The sequence below is a fragment of the Pelodiscus sinensis genome, chromosome 9 (assembly GCF_052426305.1).
Source record: "Pelodiscus sinensis isolate ZL-2025 chromosome 9, ASM5242630v1, whole genome shotgun sequence".
Taxonomy (NCBI): Eukaryota; Metazoa; Chordata; order Testudines; family Trionychidae; genus Pelodiscus; species Pelodiscus sinensis.
The window spans coordinates 65,795,158-65,812,115 of NC_143060.1; the positions used below are offsets into that span (position 1 = coordinate 65,795,158).

The 16,958-nt window shown below is 42.3% G+C and overlaps 1 protein-coding gene across 6 annotated transcripts in view; it reads right to left on the reverse strand.

The window, feature by feature from the left end:
* KIFAP3 (kinesin associated protein 3) overlaps positions 1-16,958 on the reverse strand; it is a 99,417-nt gene that overhangs the window by 64,405 nt on the left and 18,054 nt on the right. For all 6 annotated transcript variants that reach the window (XM_075936986.2, XM_075936983.2, XM_075936982.2 and 3 more), the window contains 7 exons: positions 15,381-15,436; positions 14,758-14,899; positions 13,169-13,268; positions 12,137-12,261; positions 11,556-11,654; positions 9,913-10,091; positions 7,537-7,699 (listed from right to left, as the gene is read on the reverse strand). In XM_075936986.2, the coding sequence (XP_075793101.2) occupies positions 7,537-7,699; positions 9,913-10,091; positions 11,556-11,654; positions 12,137-12,261; positions 13,169-13,268; positions 14,758-14,899; positions 15,381-15,436 (864 nt within the window). The remainder of the gene's footprint in view (positions 1-7,536; positions 7,700-9,912; positions 10,092-11,555; positions 11,655-12,136; positions 12,262-13,168; positions 13,269-14,757; positions 14,900-15,380; positions 15,437-16,958) is intronic.

The window sequence follows — 16,958 nt, forward strand, 5'->3', positions numbered from 1 at the left end:
CAACTGTTCTTCCATTAAGAAGCCCACGCCTATATCATAATAAGCAGTGATAGTAAGAAACTATTAAAGTAAACTGGTCTAAAACATGAAGTAAAACAGCTAAAGGAAAGTTGCATTATTGTACCAATTCTAAATTACTGGATCAGGTTATTCATTGTATGGTTTAAATCCCATTCACTTTATTTACATATGGCAAATATCAACCTTGTAGAACATAACTTATCTAATCAAAAGAATCCATAAAAGGGTTTGCAAGCCTGTTCCTTTTGTAACTTTCCACTGTGTAAATACATTAACTTGTTTTGAATTACTAAGCATTAATAAAAATAAAACCCGTAGTGCTAGTGTAGTACTCATCTTTACATCTTGACATGCTCTGCAAAGGAGATCAGTATCATTATCCTCAATTTACAGATGGAGAAACTGAGGCAGAGGGAAGTGACTTGCTCAAGATCATCCAAAAGACCAAGACGCAAACAGAAGCTGCAAAACTAATTACAGTTACAAGAAATGTTGTACATTAAAAACTATTTGCCTTTTTTTTTTTAGCATATACCAGGCTAAAGAAAGCCTCAACCCTGCCATGGATGAAGACACACTGTGCAAATCTAAGTATGTTACAAAATGTGAGAACGCAGTACAGGCAGTCCTGGACTTTACAACATTCAACTTACAACAACCAGTACTTACTACATTTCTGAAATGACACTCTGCTTCCACTTACGACATTGAGTTAGAGTTAACGACAGTCTGTTCCACAATGGAATAGATTGTGGTTCCAAGACACAACATTTTGATTTATGTACGATGTAATTTTCAGGAACCAACTGTGTCAAGTCGAAGGACTACCTATATTTTATCTGCTTAGTCCCCCTTTCCTATTAATCAGACAAAAAGTCAACAAAACAAATTACAAGGGGATTATAACATCTCGTTTCCTGTTCCTGGGATCTCTTACCTGTAAGTATTATAAATATTAATACACATTCAAAAAGAGTTACAGCTTAGTTACCATGCCATACAATTAAAAATAAAAACTTTTACAATGCACTTAGATAAACCCCCTCTACCATATTAACTCATTTCTCAACACTAAAATATGATTCCAAAATGCCTAAAATATATCCTTCTCCAGCAACTCATCCTCTTATGAGAAATTTACAGGCCTCAGACATAACTCACTGCACTTGGGACTAGACATCAATGGGAACAGGACCAGGCACAAAGTGTTCTGTGGAACCTGGCACTCAAGTACACAGAAGGGAAAATGTTACTGAACTTCTAGGTTCCACATGAACCTAGGCAGCAAAAACTCCCCCTCTCCCCTTACCTGCCCAATTCCTGAGTTCAGCGGCTTGAGGGCTTAAAGTGATTCTTCCAAATGTAGGACTGCAAGGGACCTTGACAGGTCATCTAGTCTAGTTGTTCTCCACCTTCCCAGACTACAGTACACCTTTCAATAGTGGTTTGTCTTGCATGCCCTCACACTTCACCTCACTTAAACTACCTGTTCACAAAATCAAACACCACCACAAGTGGCACAGCACATTATTATTATTGAAAAACTGCTGACTCATCTTTACCATGTAATTAGAAATCAGCTGGAATATACATTGTATACTTACATTTCAGTGTAAAGTATATAGAGCAGTATAAACAAGTCATTGTCCAGATGAAATTTTGTTGTAAAATTAGGCAAGCCTCTAGATAAACTGAAGTATCCCCTGGAAGACTTCTGCCTACTCCTGGTTGAGAGCCACTGACCTACACCGAGGCAGGGCTAAGTATTATCTAAAGCAGACCGTGTCGGTCTAACCTGTCCATAAGAACCTCCAGTGACCAGAGATTCCATCACATCTCTCAGTAATTTGTTCCAGTGCCTTACTGTAAGGAAGCTCTTCCTAATGTCAAACTTAAATTATCCTTGCTACAATTTAAGCCCATTACTTCTTGTCCTGTCTTCAGTGGTTAAGTAGAACAATTTATCACTCTCCTCCTTACTACAACCTTGTATGTATCTGAAGACTTATGTCCCCCTCAGTCATCTTTTCTCCAGACTAAACAAACTCAATTTTTTAAAAGCTATTCTCATGGACCACATTTTCTTGGCTTTTAATCATTTGTGTTGCTTGCCTCCAGACCTTTTCCAATTTGTCCACATCTTTCCCCAAGCGAGGTGCCCAGAACTGCACACAGTACTCCATCTGGTGCCTTATCAGTGTTGATTAAAGTGGAAACATCATTTTTCATGTCTTGCTTGCAACTCTCTCTGCTAATCCATCCCAGGGCTTCTTGGCTACAGCATTTTCATTGTTGACACATAATTAGTTTGTGGCCCACTATACTTCTCCACATCCTTTTCTACAGTACTATTCCCTAGTTAGTCACCTCCCATTTAGTATTAGCGCAACTGATTACTTCTTCTGAAGTGTATCACTTTGCATTTGTCCTTCTTGAATTTCATCCTATTTAATTCTGACCATTTCTCCAATAAGTCTAATCTGTAGCCCATAGGGCTAATCTGCTTGTTTGCCTACAGATGTTTATTTCCTTATGGTTTTGATTATTTGTTTCATTACAATAGTTGTATAGGTTTATAGTCTGGTAAATGAACTACAGGCCACATCCTGTATGTTGAGATAAGGCAAAGTTACCATATCTATATCTGGGATTTTTTGCCCAGATAATACAGTTGGCTCACATATGTCTGGGATCTTTCACCTAGATGGATAATAAGATAAAGCAACCTTTAATGGCAGAGGGGCTTCCAGGTATACCCTCAAACTTAAGAGGAACACCATGACTTGGAAAAACCTGAAATAAACAGTTAAGACTAGACTGCATAACCAGGTAGGACAGAAATAACAAATGTGATACCTCACCACAAAAGGGGCCGTGGTAATGAATTGATGTATACAATAAGAAGTTGAGATCAAGGACATACTGACCTATGGGGAAAAGACACTTCACCATTACTAAGGTGAGGAAATACAAATAAGGAGAACCCCGCTCGATATACCTGCCCTTCCAGCTTCCAGAACGGTCTCCCCACACGCCCTTCGCAGCTCAGAATCCCCAGACTCATGGCCCCTGTGAAACTCTTCCAGATGCTCCTTTCGGAGGTTGCCAGGAGGCTCCCTCTGCATCCACAAGTCCCTTAAGGTCTACTTGAGAAACGTATCTCTAAGGTACTAAGTAGCAAAACCCCACCTCCAGAACAGCACTGCTACTCTGTCCATTAGGGGAGTGTGTGTCTCATGCCAAGCTTACACACTTTATGGCCGTACAGATCCAGCCTCCTGTGAACCTCTGAGGGTATGTCTACACTGCAATGAACACCTGGAGTGTAGTTGCTCTGGCAGCACAAGCTCTAGGACCCTTGAGCCTCCAGTCCAGCTGATGGCAGCTTTTCAGGTAGCAACCTCTGCAATTTTTAACCTATCCACTTCTGTGACACATACAGAAAGCTGATGAAATTGTGCATTCATGCAGTTTTGCAGCTTCAGTATTAGAGCTTGTGAACTACAGATCTATAAATACTTGGGGCTGGTCTACTGCAAAGCTAGAAATTGATCTAAGTTATGTTAGTTCACTTGTGTAACTGAAGGGGATGTACTTAGGGCGACTTACAGCAGTGTCTACACTGTACTATATTGATAGGAGACGCGCTCCTATAAACACAGCTTCTGTCTCTTGGGGAGGTGAAGTACAGCTACTGATGGGAGAGTGCTCGGTCATCAACTTGGCAGCTCTTCACTGGACCTGCTAAATCAACATTGCTACACCAATCGCAGCGGTGCTGATTAAGCCAATAGTATAGACATGGCCTTGCTTTCTAACTTCTGACCATATTAAAGGAATAAAAAAAATAGGGTAGATTTCAATGAAGGAACTACAGAAAACCCACACTGTGCAATGAATTGCATTCGCACTTTCTTGACAATACTTCTATTTGTTATCAGCAAAGCAGTGTGATTTTGATGAACAAATATTTTCTTATGAAGTCAAAGAAGTTGATCCCAGCCTTAAGTGCCCTTCACCGTACAATATTAATCATAGTTGTGATACACTTTACACTTTGGTAGTTTTACATATAATAAAATCGTAGACAAGATTTTAAAAGCTTTGACATTAAAGTTAGGTTCCTAAATCTATATTCTGGTATATTTAAAAACCAGGCTATTTATTTAATGTGCTATGAACCCAATATCCTGCTGAAGTCACCTGCAAGTGTATGCTCAGTAGAGCTGAGCAAATAACTTGGCTTTTTTTGGGGGGTGGGGTGGGGTGGGGGGAGGGAGATTGTTGTTTTTTCCAGTTCAGCGGCTGAACCAAAACATCCCCAGGAAAATGCAGATCGGTTCCAAAGGAAACCAAATGGTTTTCAATTTTTGTAACTGAATCAAAAAACGAGATTTTTTTCTTCGTTTTGGGTTTCTCACCCATTTTTTTTTAAATTGGCCAAATTTCAAAACAGAACACAATTTGAAACACAGTCAAACAAGACAATTCAAAACAGTCACAACAAAGTGCTGGCTTTTTTTTTTTTTTTTCGGGTGAAACTATTCTTTGAATCCAAGCCAAATTTGTGAACAATCTGAACCCTGAAAAATGCATTTTTTGGCATGATTTCTATTGGCTGACAGCTCTAGTTCTCAGCGGTATTGAAAGTCAGGCCATTTATTCAAACACCTATATATGGATTTAGAGGCCTAACTTTAGGCTCTTATTTTTGAAAACCTTGGCCATACTCAACACAAATGATAAAAAACACTCGCAAAAGAAATCCCTTAATAATTACTGCTTTCCAACAGACTGGTCCCTTTAGCTGAACTATTACTTAATGTGCTTGAGCCAGCTTCTACTATAAAGAAATGGAGACACCCCAGGCAATGTTCACACACCGAGTATTGGAACCAGCTGCTGCAGAGCCACCTTAGGAAAAAAGGTTTCTCAATTTAATTGGGAAAACAGGAGGAAGCATAAATTTTACTGCCATTAATAACTTCAAGCAATCCTGATATGACTTTACCTCACCCTGACAGCTAGACATGTGCTTTTTGTTATGGTCTTTGCCACATCTGACCCCTATTGTTAGCTCACTTGATCAGGTAGGAAAATATATGCTTCTTTATACGATAAACGAGGCCTATTAAAATTGCAAAAAAGCTGCAGTAGTCTGTAAGAAGCTCCTTCCTCAAACAGATGTGTGACGCTCCATAATAAGTTCACTACAAAAAGCCTAAGCCAACTCATAATGAGAAAACATCTACTTTAAACATTCTGAAAAGAAACCTTTATAAAAGCAACAAAATGGTTTGGAAAACCCACAACCCATTGTTAATTAGAAACCAGGCTAGTTCTGGAGTTTGCAAACCGAAGTCCGTATATAACTCAGCCCAGTCGTGTAATGCATCATGAACTGGTCTTTCAAGACAAAATGTGAACTCTTTAGTACAGGAGTGGGGAACCTAAGGCTCGGGGGTGGCTTGCCTGGATTCAGATCCCAAGGCTTGGGGCTCACCCCCAGAATTGGGGAGCCTGCGCTAGCACTCCAACCTCCCCACTGTTCCTTCTGCGGGGCTGGAGCACACAAAAATCTACTAGCCTGGGTCCCCCTAATCTGTGGTGTGCAAGGGGAATATGGCGAGTGTCCTTTTGTTTCTCAGTCGGGGGCCAGTGAGGGTTTGGGGGGAAGGTTATTTTGTTTTTGCTTCTCACTTGTGTATGGCCGCGCTTGATTTTTCTGTAGGTCAGTGGCCCCCAACCCAAAAAAGGTTCCCCACCTCTGTTGTTCTTTGTTTTGCTCATTTAAACTTACGTATTAAACAAGGAGAAAAAGTCACGTCACATTGGAAGATTTCAGAAAGGGCCTTGGACAGCAAGATACTGCCTGAACATCTGTCAAGGAAACCAGTTGTGACAAGCAAAGGAAGCAATATTTGACTTCTGAATGATCAAAGCTGGTTAAAGTTGTAGCCTGATGTGAATAGCTCTGGCCATCTCCACCACTAAGGAAAAACCAAACTGCCTCATTCAAAAAAAGGTCAAACTGTCAATGAACCCTAGCGGACTTCCTAAGACACGGTAGGTGACCTTGTTCCTCACAGCACGTTGACATAAGGTCTCCAGAGCACAGAGAATGCCTTCTTATCTAGAGTACTGGTACAAAATCTAGATCAAGAAAGGATTGTGTTTCCTAGTGGCAAAACAACCTAAAAAACCAATTTAGCGTGATCGGATCACTGAACCCATGAAACGTAGACATTCCATTATTCTGGACCAAACAAATAGCTTCTCAAACAACCCACCACAGGGGGACATATGCTTAAAGATTCTGGCATAAGATTATGAAAGTCTTAATTTCCTTTCAAATAGGATCACATGAAGCTGTGCAACAGATACGTACAGACACTGGTGAGACCTTTAGACCCAAATTCCTCAATATGACCCTTACACAGAGCTGCTGACTGTGCCTTATTCTATCTTGCAAAGTCAAAATGTGAAGGAAATTACCTACATTACATCTAGCACAAAACTTATGAATGCCGGCTGCTGAACTGGGGCTAGCAACAGCTAACTACGAAGTACGACAATTCGGTGACTCTAGTGCTCTGCCAGCAACCCACCAATTTTTCAGCTTATTCCAGTCACTTGTGTTCAGTCAGACCGAGATTTTAAAAAGTGACCAGGGGTTTTGAGTGTCTGAATTGAGACAATTTCATGGGACCTGATTCTCAAAAAGTGCTGAGCACGGGCTCTCTGAAAACCAGGCCCCTTTCGGGTGTTGAGCACCGCAAAAGTGGGGCACGCAAAGACATGACTCGCTTTTGAAAATACAGGCCTCAGCCCACAGCCCAAGGGAATGAACATTATGTACATGTTATAGCCAAACCCTCTTCTCTAAACTCCGCCACAGTGTCTGTACCACAGATCTCCGTGCTGGAGAGCCACCCTCCAAGCAGCTGTACACTTGTTCCTGCCGTAGCTTTCCTCTCTGCAGGGGACAAACAGCAGCCAATGCATATACTGGTAACGGACACACTGCGGCTGAGAGCAGGGCCGGGGACAGTACTGGGAGCAGGGCCCAAGGCTGTGGCTGGGGCCAGACTAGAGTTGGGTGACGCTCCCCCCACAAACTCCCGTTGGGATTGGCCTGGGTCCTGAACATTCCTCTGCACACCCCATTGTTCAGGGACCCCTGCTCTACTAGGATTAGAATGGACACCAACATCTTTGTTCCTCATCAAAAGTTGGCCACCAATCCCACTATCCATGCAGTCTCCATTCCACACCCAGGCATACAACTCAATTCATTAGGGTCCAAATTCACTAGGACTCACATCAGTGCATAACTTCCATAACCCTCTTGATAATCTTCATCCAAAGAGATCTGACAACGCAGACACTGGATTGCAAGTGGCAAGAGAGGATTTCTTGATCAAGACCGACAATTGCTTTTTGAGGGAAGCTGATACCTGGTACTTCCACAGCTCAATAGGAACGAGGCTGACCCAGGGACAAAAGAAAACATACCTAGAAGTGCAGTGAGTTTGGGAAGCAGCCCAACTTGGACCATCTTGTTTCTCAGGCCCGTGTCAAAGGACAGGTTCAGGAGAAGTCGAAGGGTGATATTCAGGAGGTCTTCATGCTCACACGGGACCATTTTCACCAGTTTTTCAACAATATCCATTTCAACCTGCATGAGAAGCACGAGACGTCACCACGCCCACCACCTACCCAAATTTCTACTTATACATGAAAGCAAAAGTAAAGCCAATTGTTAAAGGTACCACCATGTCTCCATTCAAAGAGGCTGCACTTTCCAAAATTTGGAGCTAAAATGTTCTAGGTCTGGTCCCTGCCTAATTATGATTTTATTAAACAAATATTAGGCTAACAGTTTCAGCCATCTTTGGAGTACTAGAGGAATGGGGGAGATTTCGATAGCTTCTTGTGCAAGAGTTATTCCTCTCCCCACAAGGAATAAGCCCTTTTGCGCAAGAACGCAGTGTGGATGGGCAACAGGGGTTTCTTGCGCAAGAAACTCCTATGCCTAAAATAGCCATCAGAGCTTTCTTGCACAAGAGAGAGTCCACACTGCCATGGACGCTCTTGAGCAAAAGCACATGGCAGCGTGGATGCGCTCTCGTGCAAGAATTTTTGCGCAGAAACTCTTGCACAAAACAGTTCTTGCTCAAAGAGTCTGCAGTGTAGACATAGCTAGGTAGATTAGTTAAATGATCACACCATTAGGAGTTTTGCCCAAGCAAAATGAGAAAGCCTGAAGCAGCTAAATTTGGTTCATTATGTCTCCCAGGGTTATTTAAGACAGCTAGAAAGACAGAAAACTTGCACGTTTTAGAATCCCATCTTCCTCACTGTATGAGAAAAGTAAATTAAAGTTTCCTCTAAAGTATTGTGTACTATGAAAAAAATGCATGTGAATATAGCCAAGCTAAGCTGTATGGTCTTTTTTAAAAATGTTCAAGGCTATCCAAAAAGCCCAAAATAAAATAAACACTAATTCTGTTTTGTTTGTTTCCACGCTAAATCAAATGGAATGCAAAAAGTGCGCCAGCCAATCAGCTGGTTGGATAGCTAATCCTTATTGTCCTAGTAAGGTGCTTTAGGGAAGGGCATGTTTATAGATTGATCTCAAGAGCACATGACTTCACCACCTTAGAAATACATTCCTTGGGGTTCTTACTTGTTATGGAATAGATACACATATACCAACAAAGGAAACTGCCTTACATATAATCATATAAATACCCAAAAGTGTGAGCGAGACATTAAGCACCAGCTGTCTACAATTCTCAACTCATTTTTGTGGCATTTTTACACCTTTCAACGTCGGATCCAAAATGCATTTGAAGCAATCGTTAAGTGTCATGATCATTAGCCCCATTCAGCAGACTGGTGAACTGATGGCCACTGGGCCAGTGACTTGCCAGTGTCACAGAGGGGTTTGGCGAAGGAGGGGGAGGCTATATTTGTTTGCTCTTTTACAGCCAACTGAAAAATCCTCATAGCCCATGTTCCTAAGGGCCTAACATTTCTTACCACCCTCCCAGGCTTACGTTCTAGGAACCAGCAGCATGGAGCACTCGCAGGCTGCTTGCCACTTCAATGTGGAAGGAGAGTTGCCTCTGAGGATCCTGCTGGCCTAATGGGAAGGCAATAGCCCAGTCTAGCAGCCTGCTCAAGGCTATACAGAGCTCCTTTCCCAAGGCAACATGATGTGGAGATGAATAGCGGCTTGTCACAAAGGGGTCTGTGGCAGGCTGGTTTTGGGGTCCTCCAAATGGTTGGCTAAATACCCAGCTTATACCAATCTTTGCAGTTCCTCTCGTTGCCCCCATAGTTACATGAATTTTGCTATGATGAGGCTGGCTCCCTATGCCATTCTAGATCCGCAATGGGCCAACTTTGGCCCAGAGGCTGCATCCAACCCAGCAGGCCAGACTTTATGCGGCCCGTGAACTCCCACCATGCAGCGGGTACAGGGGCTTTTGGCACTACTCCTCAGCCCCCAAATTCACAATTCCACCATCGTCAACCCACTCTCCATCTCTATAACATGGGCCCCTAGAGCCCACCCCAGGAACATCCTTTACTGACCCCCCGCCTATGCCACACCCCAGGAGTCCTCCAGACCCCTTGTGGCACACCATTCAATTTCCATGCATAGATGCAGCCGGCAGGCCGAAAAGTTTGCCCTCCCCAGTTCACGATGTAGTTGTCCACAGTAGTTCGCATTGGGTTTACAGTAGCCCCTTCACAGTAAACATCAGGGCTGCATTGGGGTGGGGCTCCAAGAGGCTTATTTCACTTTCATTGGAATCTCGGACACCCTCTGACCTCATGAGCAGCCGCCATGGCATTGCTGCAGATCGCTAGAACACCTACCATGTCATTCTTGTTCTCCATAAAAATGCTAAGTTTCTTCAGGAAAGACACCACCAGAATAAGCAGCTCAAAGTTCTCTCGGTCCAGGGCTTTCACTAGCATGTGGACAATGTTCTTGTTCCTCATCTTCAGCTCTGTGCGCGTGTCCTCAGCGAGGTTCAGCAGCAGATAAAGAGCCACTAGCACCCAAATCAATCATAACATTAGGTCAAAGAGACTGGAACGATGTCAATCTACAGTCAATGCTTAGGACGGGATTTTCAAAAGCATTCAGTGCTTTTAAATAGGGTTTGAAACACTTATCACCATCAGCAACATTTTGTTTAAATTCCAAGGAAAGTGTTAAAAAAAAAACTAGAACGTTTCCCTGTGGTGACTGCAACCCAAACATTTCAGCAGAATGCTAAATGCATTTGAACTGAAATGAACTAGAAAAGGCTGTATAGTAGGCAGTTATGCCATTTTTTTATTGACTAAGCCAAGAAAAAGAAAAACAAAGAACAGCATTAACACCAAAAATAAAAACAGGGGCCTATTCTCCACCATTCTGCACCTTGCGTGGACACTTATCGCTAAGAACAGCAGGATTAGAGAGTTACCATTCTGATCACTTTAGACAGCTGCACATGACTGTACAAGTAGTGGAGAATCAGGCCCTACATTTTGACAGATCTCAGTTTTAATAATTATCTACGTTACTAACAAAAATCTAAGACATTTTTGGAAACAAGTGATATTTTTAATCTGCGTGTTCTCTTCATTTAGCTCTCTCCCAAGCCGTCTGCAGATCTGCATGCCTGCCTGCCGGACCTCACCATGTTTGCTAGCTGCGACATGGAGACGCTGCCTAAGCACTCACGCTGCCTGCTTCGAGAGGTCAAGTACTATCAGCAGTTTTTCCCTGAACGCTGCAGAACTTGAGATTTATAACGATGAAAGTGTAAGATTATTACCAAGATGGATTTTCACTTTTTACAAGTGAACTTAGCACTGGTGTGAAATGCAAGGCAGAGCATCTTGGAAAAAAGAACTATTCCGTGCACAGAACAGCAATAGTGCAGCATAGACAACTGCTACGCAGGCATTTCGCACTGCTCCCTGCCAACGAACCTCAACCCCTAACAAATTCATTACCTGTATGGCAAAGGCTTATCTCCCTGGCTCATTGGGGGGCTTCTGTAAGGAGAATACCAACAAAGGGGGTCATTGGTACCCCTTGTGTTGGTAAAACTGGGTTAAGAATCATCTAGCACGTTCCGAAGAGAGAACTCGCAAAAGAGCAAGTAGCACTGACAAGACATGTAAGTTACTCTACATACAAATTAAAAGGCTAGATCCACAGCTCATACCAACAAGGCCTCTCTATTGATTTCAGCAACACTCTGCTACTTTGGTGAAGATCTAGTCCTTGCACGCTTCCAGCGCTATTCAATGGCACAAGCAGTATCACCGGCAGCATGTAGTGCTCTCACATACACGCATCAACGTTCTCTCGGTTTAAAGCATTGCCACAGCCATAGAATGCAGACTTGGTATTTTTCTGGTTTGTTAGTAAACATCCTCCACACTAGTTAAAAGTTCCCAGGAAGTCCTGACCCTCCACGCTGGGACAAGATCCCCTTGATTGTTGCTTATGTTCGTACCTCGCAGCAGCTGCTCCTGCTTGACCACCAGCCCCTGGTACTTTTTATAGGTTTTCTCGTAGTCCTTTTTCAGGGTTTGATTCTCAGGATCTTCATCAAGTAAATAACTGGAGTTAAGGAGTGTATGGTAATACAGCAAGAGACACAGGGAAATTACAGAGTGAGGACAAATATTAATCACAGATGTTATCTTATCAGCAGCGGGGAGACAACATGATCTGTGTAACAGTGACTAAGAAGAGGTTGCCCAGGAGACAATAATTCTATTAAGATGTGGTCCATGTTATGAATGGGTTTAGGAATCAACGGTGTGAAGGGTTCTACTAGTAATAAAAATGTCCCATAAAAGCCATACTACTGGTATAATTTAAAAAAAAATAGCAATAATTTTAACCTAAGAACAACAATCCCTTCTCCAGCCCAAATTTTTCACTTTCAGTTTTCATCTGTTCTAGTCCTGCAACTAGATTTTGTGCTCTTACTCATATGCTACATTAAACACGAGTTACTGCACATATATTGTGTGTCAACTGCTAGGACTCAGACAAGCGGAAAGTTACGCAGGCACCGAGAGAGGATATCAGCTTTCTTCTTCTTGGTGAGTTCCTCCTGCCAGAGCTCATGCCTCTTCAGCTCATGATCTATGATGTTCATACATAGAGCTCCAATTTTGTAGTGTGTGATTAGTCCATGAAACTGAGAAAAACTATGGTAAAAAAGATATGTAGTGCATGAGAGAATTAAACCCACGATTCTGTGTTCAGAACTGGGATAGTAAGATCCCAAAGTATTGCACAACATGACTGGTTTTTCATTAGAGCTAGTTGAAAAATTTTAAAATGCTGTTTTGTCAAACTAGAAGCATTTTGAGCGAACGTGTCAATTTTGATGAGACCTTTGATAGGAATAAGTCAACTCGTTTCATTTTGATATAGAATTCTACTTTGTCATTTCAAAATATTTTATTGAGATTTTAATAGTTCATAATTTAATATGTCTAAAAATGACAAAGTCAAAAAATTATACTATTTAAAATGATTTAATGGACATGAACCACATTGTTTTTAAAATGTCATTCCATAGGAAATATGGAACAAAAAAAATTCGGATGTGTCAGATTTGCTCTTGGAACAAAAACTCCATTTTTCTAACCAGCTCTAGGTTGCAAGCTATACAATTTGTTTTGCCAGCCCACCTTCACAAAAAGGGAGGAGGTAACGATCCACCTATGTGGCAACTTCTTTGTCACCGATGTGCTAGATGTATTGATGCTGTAACATTACTAACAATTGGACATTTCAATTGACTAGAGTTTTGATTACCGTTTTCACTGATGAGGTAGTTTTGTGGGAGGAAAGAGAAATACCAAAGAATCCAATTGAAAGGAGTTACTTAGGACTGGGACTCAAAAAATAGGTTCTGTGTTCCTGGCTTTGCTGTGGTCTATGTCCTCATGTGTTTACTTTCTATGCCTCAGTTTCCCCACCAACTGTGATATTTCTCAATGAACATGCTTGAAGATGCAGTTCCAGCTATACTAGAGGAGAAAATGAAAATTCAAGGCGACTGATCGAGTAAGCTCCTCATCTCTGTGTATAAATTCTTGTACTTACCTTGAAAAGCAAAAGAAAATATAAATTATATTAGTAGCAAGTTCCACACTTTGTTTCCAGTCTTCTCTCAGCACTCTGGCTAATGCACCCAGTGCAGTTTCTAAGAAAACAAACAGGATTCAGATGAACATCTGTAATGCCTCTCTCTCTGACTTGCTGGACCTAAGCATTTAAACACACCTTTTACTGGACCCTGACTGTTTTCTGCCATGAGATTTACAGAAGCCTCTTATGCTAACATGCCATACTGTATGGGATTCTCCATCTGAGGACTGTGCTAACATACGAGGATGTGCTTTGATTCAGTGATCCTCCACTCACCAATCCAGAATGGGATGGAAAGCATTGAGGCAGAGAACATCATAACCCTAATGGGATATTCAAAGGGAACTATGAAAACTCCTTTAGGTCCTTTGGTAGTGTTGTGACAGCACACCCCGTTACATTAACAGCTCCCAACCAGTGTTCCCTGTAAGTTGAGTGCTTGGGTTGTGCCCAGGAGAGATTCCAGCACCACCCAGCTGATTAGCAGAGAGCCAACAGCCAGCAGCATGTGTTTGTACCGATGGTGCACATCTGCACATGCCTCAGTGCACAGAACAAAATTTATTCCACCCATAAATGGAAAAAATTAGAGGGAACATTGCTCCCAACCTCTTTTGGTGTTAGGCCTCCTGCTCAGGAGAGTTATATCAAACTCCTTGTCCAAGCACCCCATTCTCAGACAACACCCCAGCAAGGCTGCCACCTCACCTGTGTCAGCCACTCCTCCTGTTTTCTTCTCTCACCCTGACCGTTAATTTTCCAGCCATTTTCATTCTCTATCCTGTTTTCCCCCTCCCCATCCCAATACTCTCACCCCTTCCATCTTTTCTCCCAATCCATTCCATCCTCCCTCTTCCATCCAATGCTAATTAGGCTGATGAATGACAAAGGGAAGTGATTGGCTCTGACTGAACCTGACTGCCAATCAGATTCTTTCAAGCAGTATGAATTGCCAATCCGTGCAAGAAGCAGGTGAGGCCACGTAGGCCCCTGCCACCAGAGTGACCGCATTTTCATTAGCAGGGTCACCATTTGACTGCCTGATCCTTTTCTGCGTCAGTCTCTCAGACCAACCCAGTTTTCCGACCTGGGGTGGGCTTGCTGGCTGGAGGACATACTAGGGCATCAGTGATGATGCCGTTTGATGAGACATCAGGGGAGAGAAGGGATGGCTGGAGCGGGAACAAGGGAAAGAGCATCAAGCTGGCATCACCACGAACCCTTAACTCAGATTGGCTCATCTATAGTGTTTCTTTAGAGGGAAACTTTTGAGGGCAAGGAATGCCTTCCACTATAGCTCTCTTCCTTTTCTCCTTCCCCCGCTCTCCACGCACACAGCACCTCACACACTGTGGGTGCTTCAGCAGTGTTGAAATAGAAACAGTTAATGTTGTATTCAGGCCCCACTTTGTCCTAAGAGCAAACGAATACTAGAGCCCCAATCCACCCCAAAAGACAGACAGGGGAGTCTCTCCAAGCAGAGAAATAGATCCCTAGAGATGGGATAAAAACAGCATAACTTTATAAGAGAGGCTGGAAGTTACCATTGAGCAGCAATTCTTCCAAATTATCAGGGTTCCTGGCGAGTTGTAGGATAAGGGCAGAGCCACGCACCTTATCAGGAATATCCTCGTACAGTAACTCAATGTACTCATCCATGTCATTGATATTGGCCACTTCATCAATCTGAAAGCAGCAAAGACAGAGCTGGGCTTTGACACAGCGAAAAAGGAACCTACTCAACAGGCAGAAAAAATGATGTTACTTTGCAAACAAAGGAGGAAAAAAAGTGTAGTTACGTTTGAAGATGTAAATGACAACTCAAACCAAACACCATGCACAGAATCATTGCTACCGACTGCCCAGAACACACAAGGGGATTTCATTACAAAAACAACCAGCAGTAAGTAGTAGTTTTGTTTCCTCTAGCCCCATGTTCCAGAACCTCAGTCATAAGACCATTTAAGTATATAACCCAGATATAAATGTGCAAGAATTTTACCAGTTACTGAAAAGACTTTTCTTATTTAGGATTTTTAAAGCAAGGTCTTTAATAAAAAAATATTCAATATTTTACATCTTTATTTTTTTCCATAGTATATAAAACAGTTCCATAAAAGTAAAGGTCTCTATTTAATTTCCTTTCAATTCTAGCTTAGATTCTTACCTCCATTCCTTCAAAAGGGGGTGGATCTTTCGGTTTACTAGATTTCTCTTTCTTTTCTGTAGTGAAAAAAAGATAGTTCTCATTTATGTTGTGCATATTCACTGACAACAGCATATTTAGTATTATCATAGTATCTAGGAACCCCAAAATGGAAAATAAGAGCTAACAATATAAGTGTATAACAAAGCTCAAGTTTTGTTTAGCTCAGCATAAGGAGGCGTTCATGAGAAAATTCTGCCATGACCTTTTGACACTTAGAATAATGTACTAGAGGTAGAAGTTGAGGGTGTTTTTTTTTTTTAAATGATGCAGCTTTAAAAGACCAACATTTTTAACTGCATCAGAACTGGAAAATTAAGAGTTAAGCCCCCTTTTTTAATATATGCCTTAGAACAGAGTCTCATCACATGATTACAAGATCACTATCATGTAGGATTGGATCTTCATGATTCCATTTTCCTCTATGCAGAGGGCCACCAGAAAGCTTAGGTCGATGTATATATGCCACAAGAGTAGAAAACAACAGCCTTCATTCAGTAGGATATTTGTTTACTCGGGATACTGTAAAGTAGGCCTTGATTCAGCAAGAGAGAGAAGACCAATTGATATCCATGGAACTCAAATACTGCTCAACTGCTTTGCTGAACCAGGCCCAGCACTAGTTCCTGTGAAGTGTGCATGATGGTAAAGAGTGGAAACAGTTATGAGTAAAGCATTCTAGGATTTTCATCTCTGACAAGAAGCATTTGTGCGGGACAGATAGAAAGTTTCCGACTTTCTCTGGGGAAGGCCTTGAAGCTACGGCTTCATTCTCATCAAGGCCTGCCCATAAAGCAGGGCTGGGCAAGTTGCAGCCCGGGGGCCGGATCCGGCCCACCTAACACTTTGGTCTGGCTGGTGGGCTGCATCTGGCCATTTCTATTTATATCCTGCTGTCCAGGCCACTGAATTTCCAGGTAGTGGCTCAGGCAGCAGGATCCTATTGAAATGGCTCATGGCGAGCCCTTTGTCGTGTTTTTAATTCAGAGCCTCTGGCCCCAAACAACTCTGGGGAGAGGCTAGTCCTCAACTCTGCCCCTTCTGGGGGAAAGGGGGAGCCAGCCTGTGACCACGTACCAAAATTCATTAAGTGACCCCCCCCTGAAAAATTATTGCCTGCCCTTGGCGTAAAGGCTGTTGCGTCCTTTTATGGAGTGACCTGCTCCCACACGTTGACATATCAGACCAAAATAGACATCTCTGTGGAGCAGGAAGAGCACTTTTTAAATCCAGTATTCCGGCTCATTCTGTGGTTTGGCAGGAGACCTTTGGACAAGTCATAACTCTATACATAAAAAAAGCATGCAAACATTAAAGGTAACTGACCAAGGGTAACACACTAGGCAACAGCGAAGGGTCTCTTCTGTTTCTTTATAAAGAAAGCCTGAAAGGTTAGGGGCAGAGAGGTTGGTTGGTTGGTTGTGTTTCAAGAAAAGCTTGCTGCTTGTTTGTTTGTTTTTAAATCGTTACATATCCTCTCAATGTCAAGTGGCTTTTTTTTGCTGACTGTCTACTGGAGAACCCAGAGAAAAGGACTAG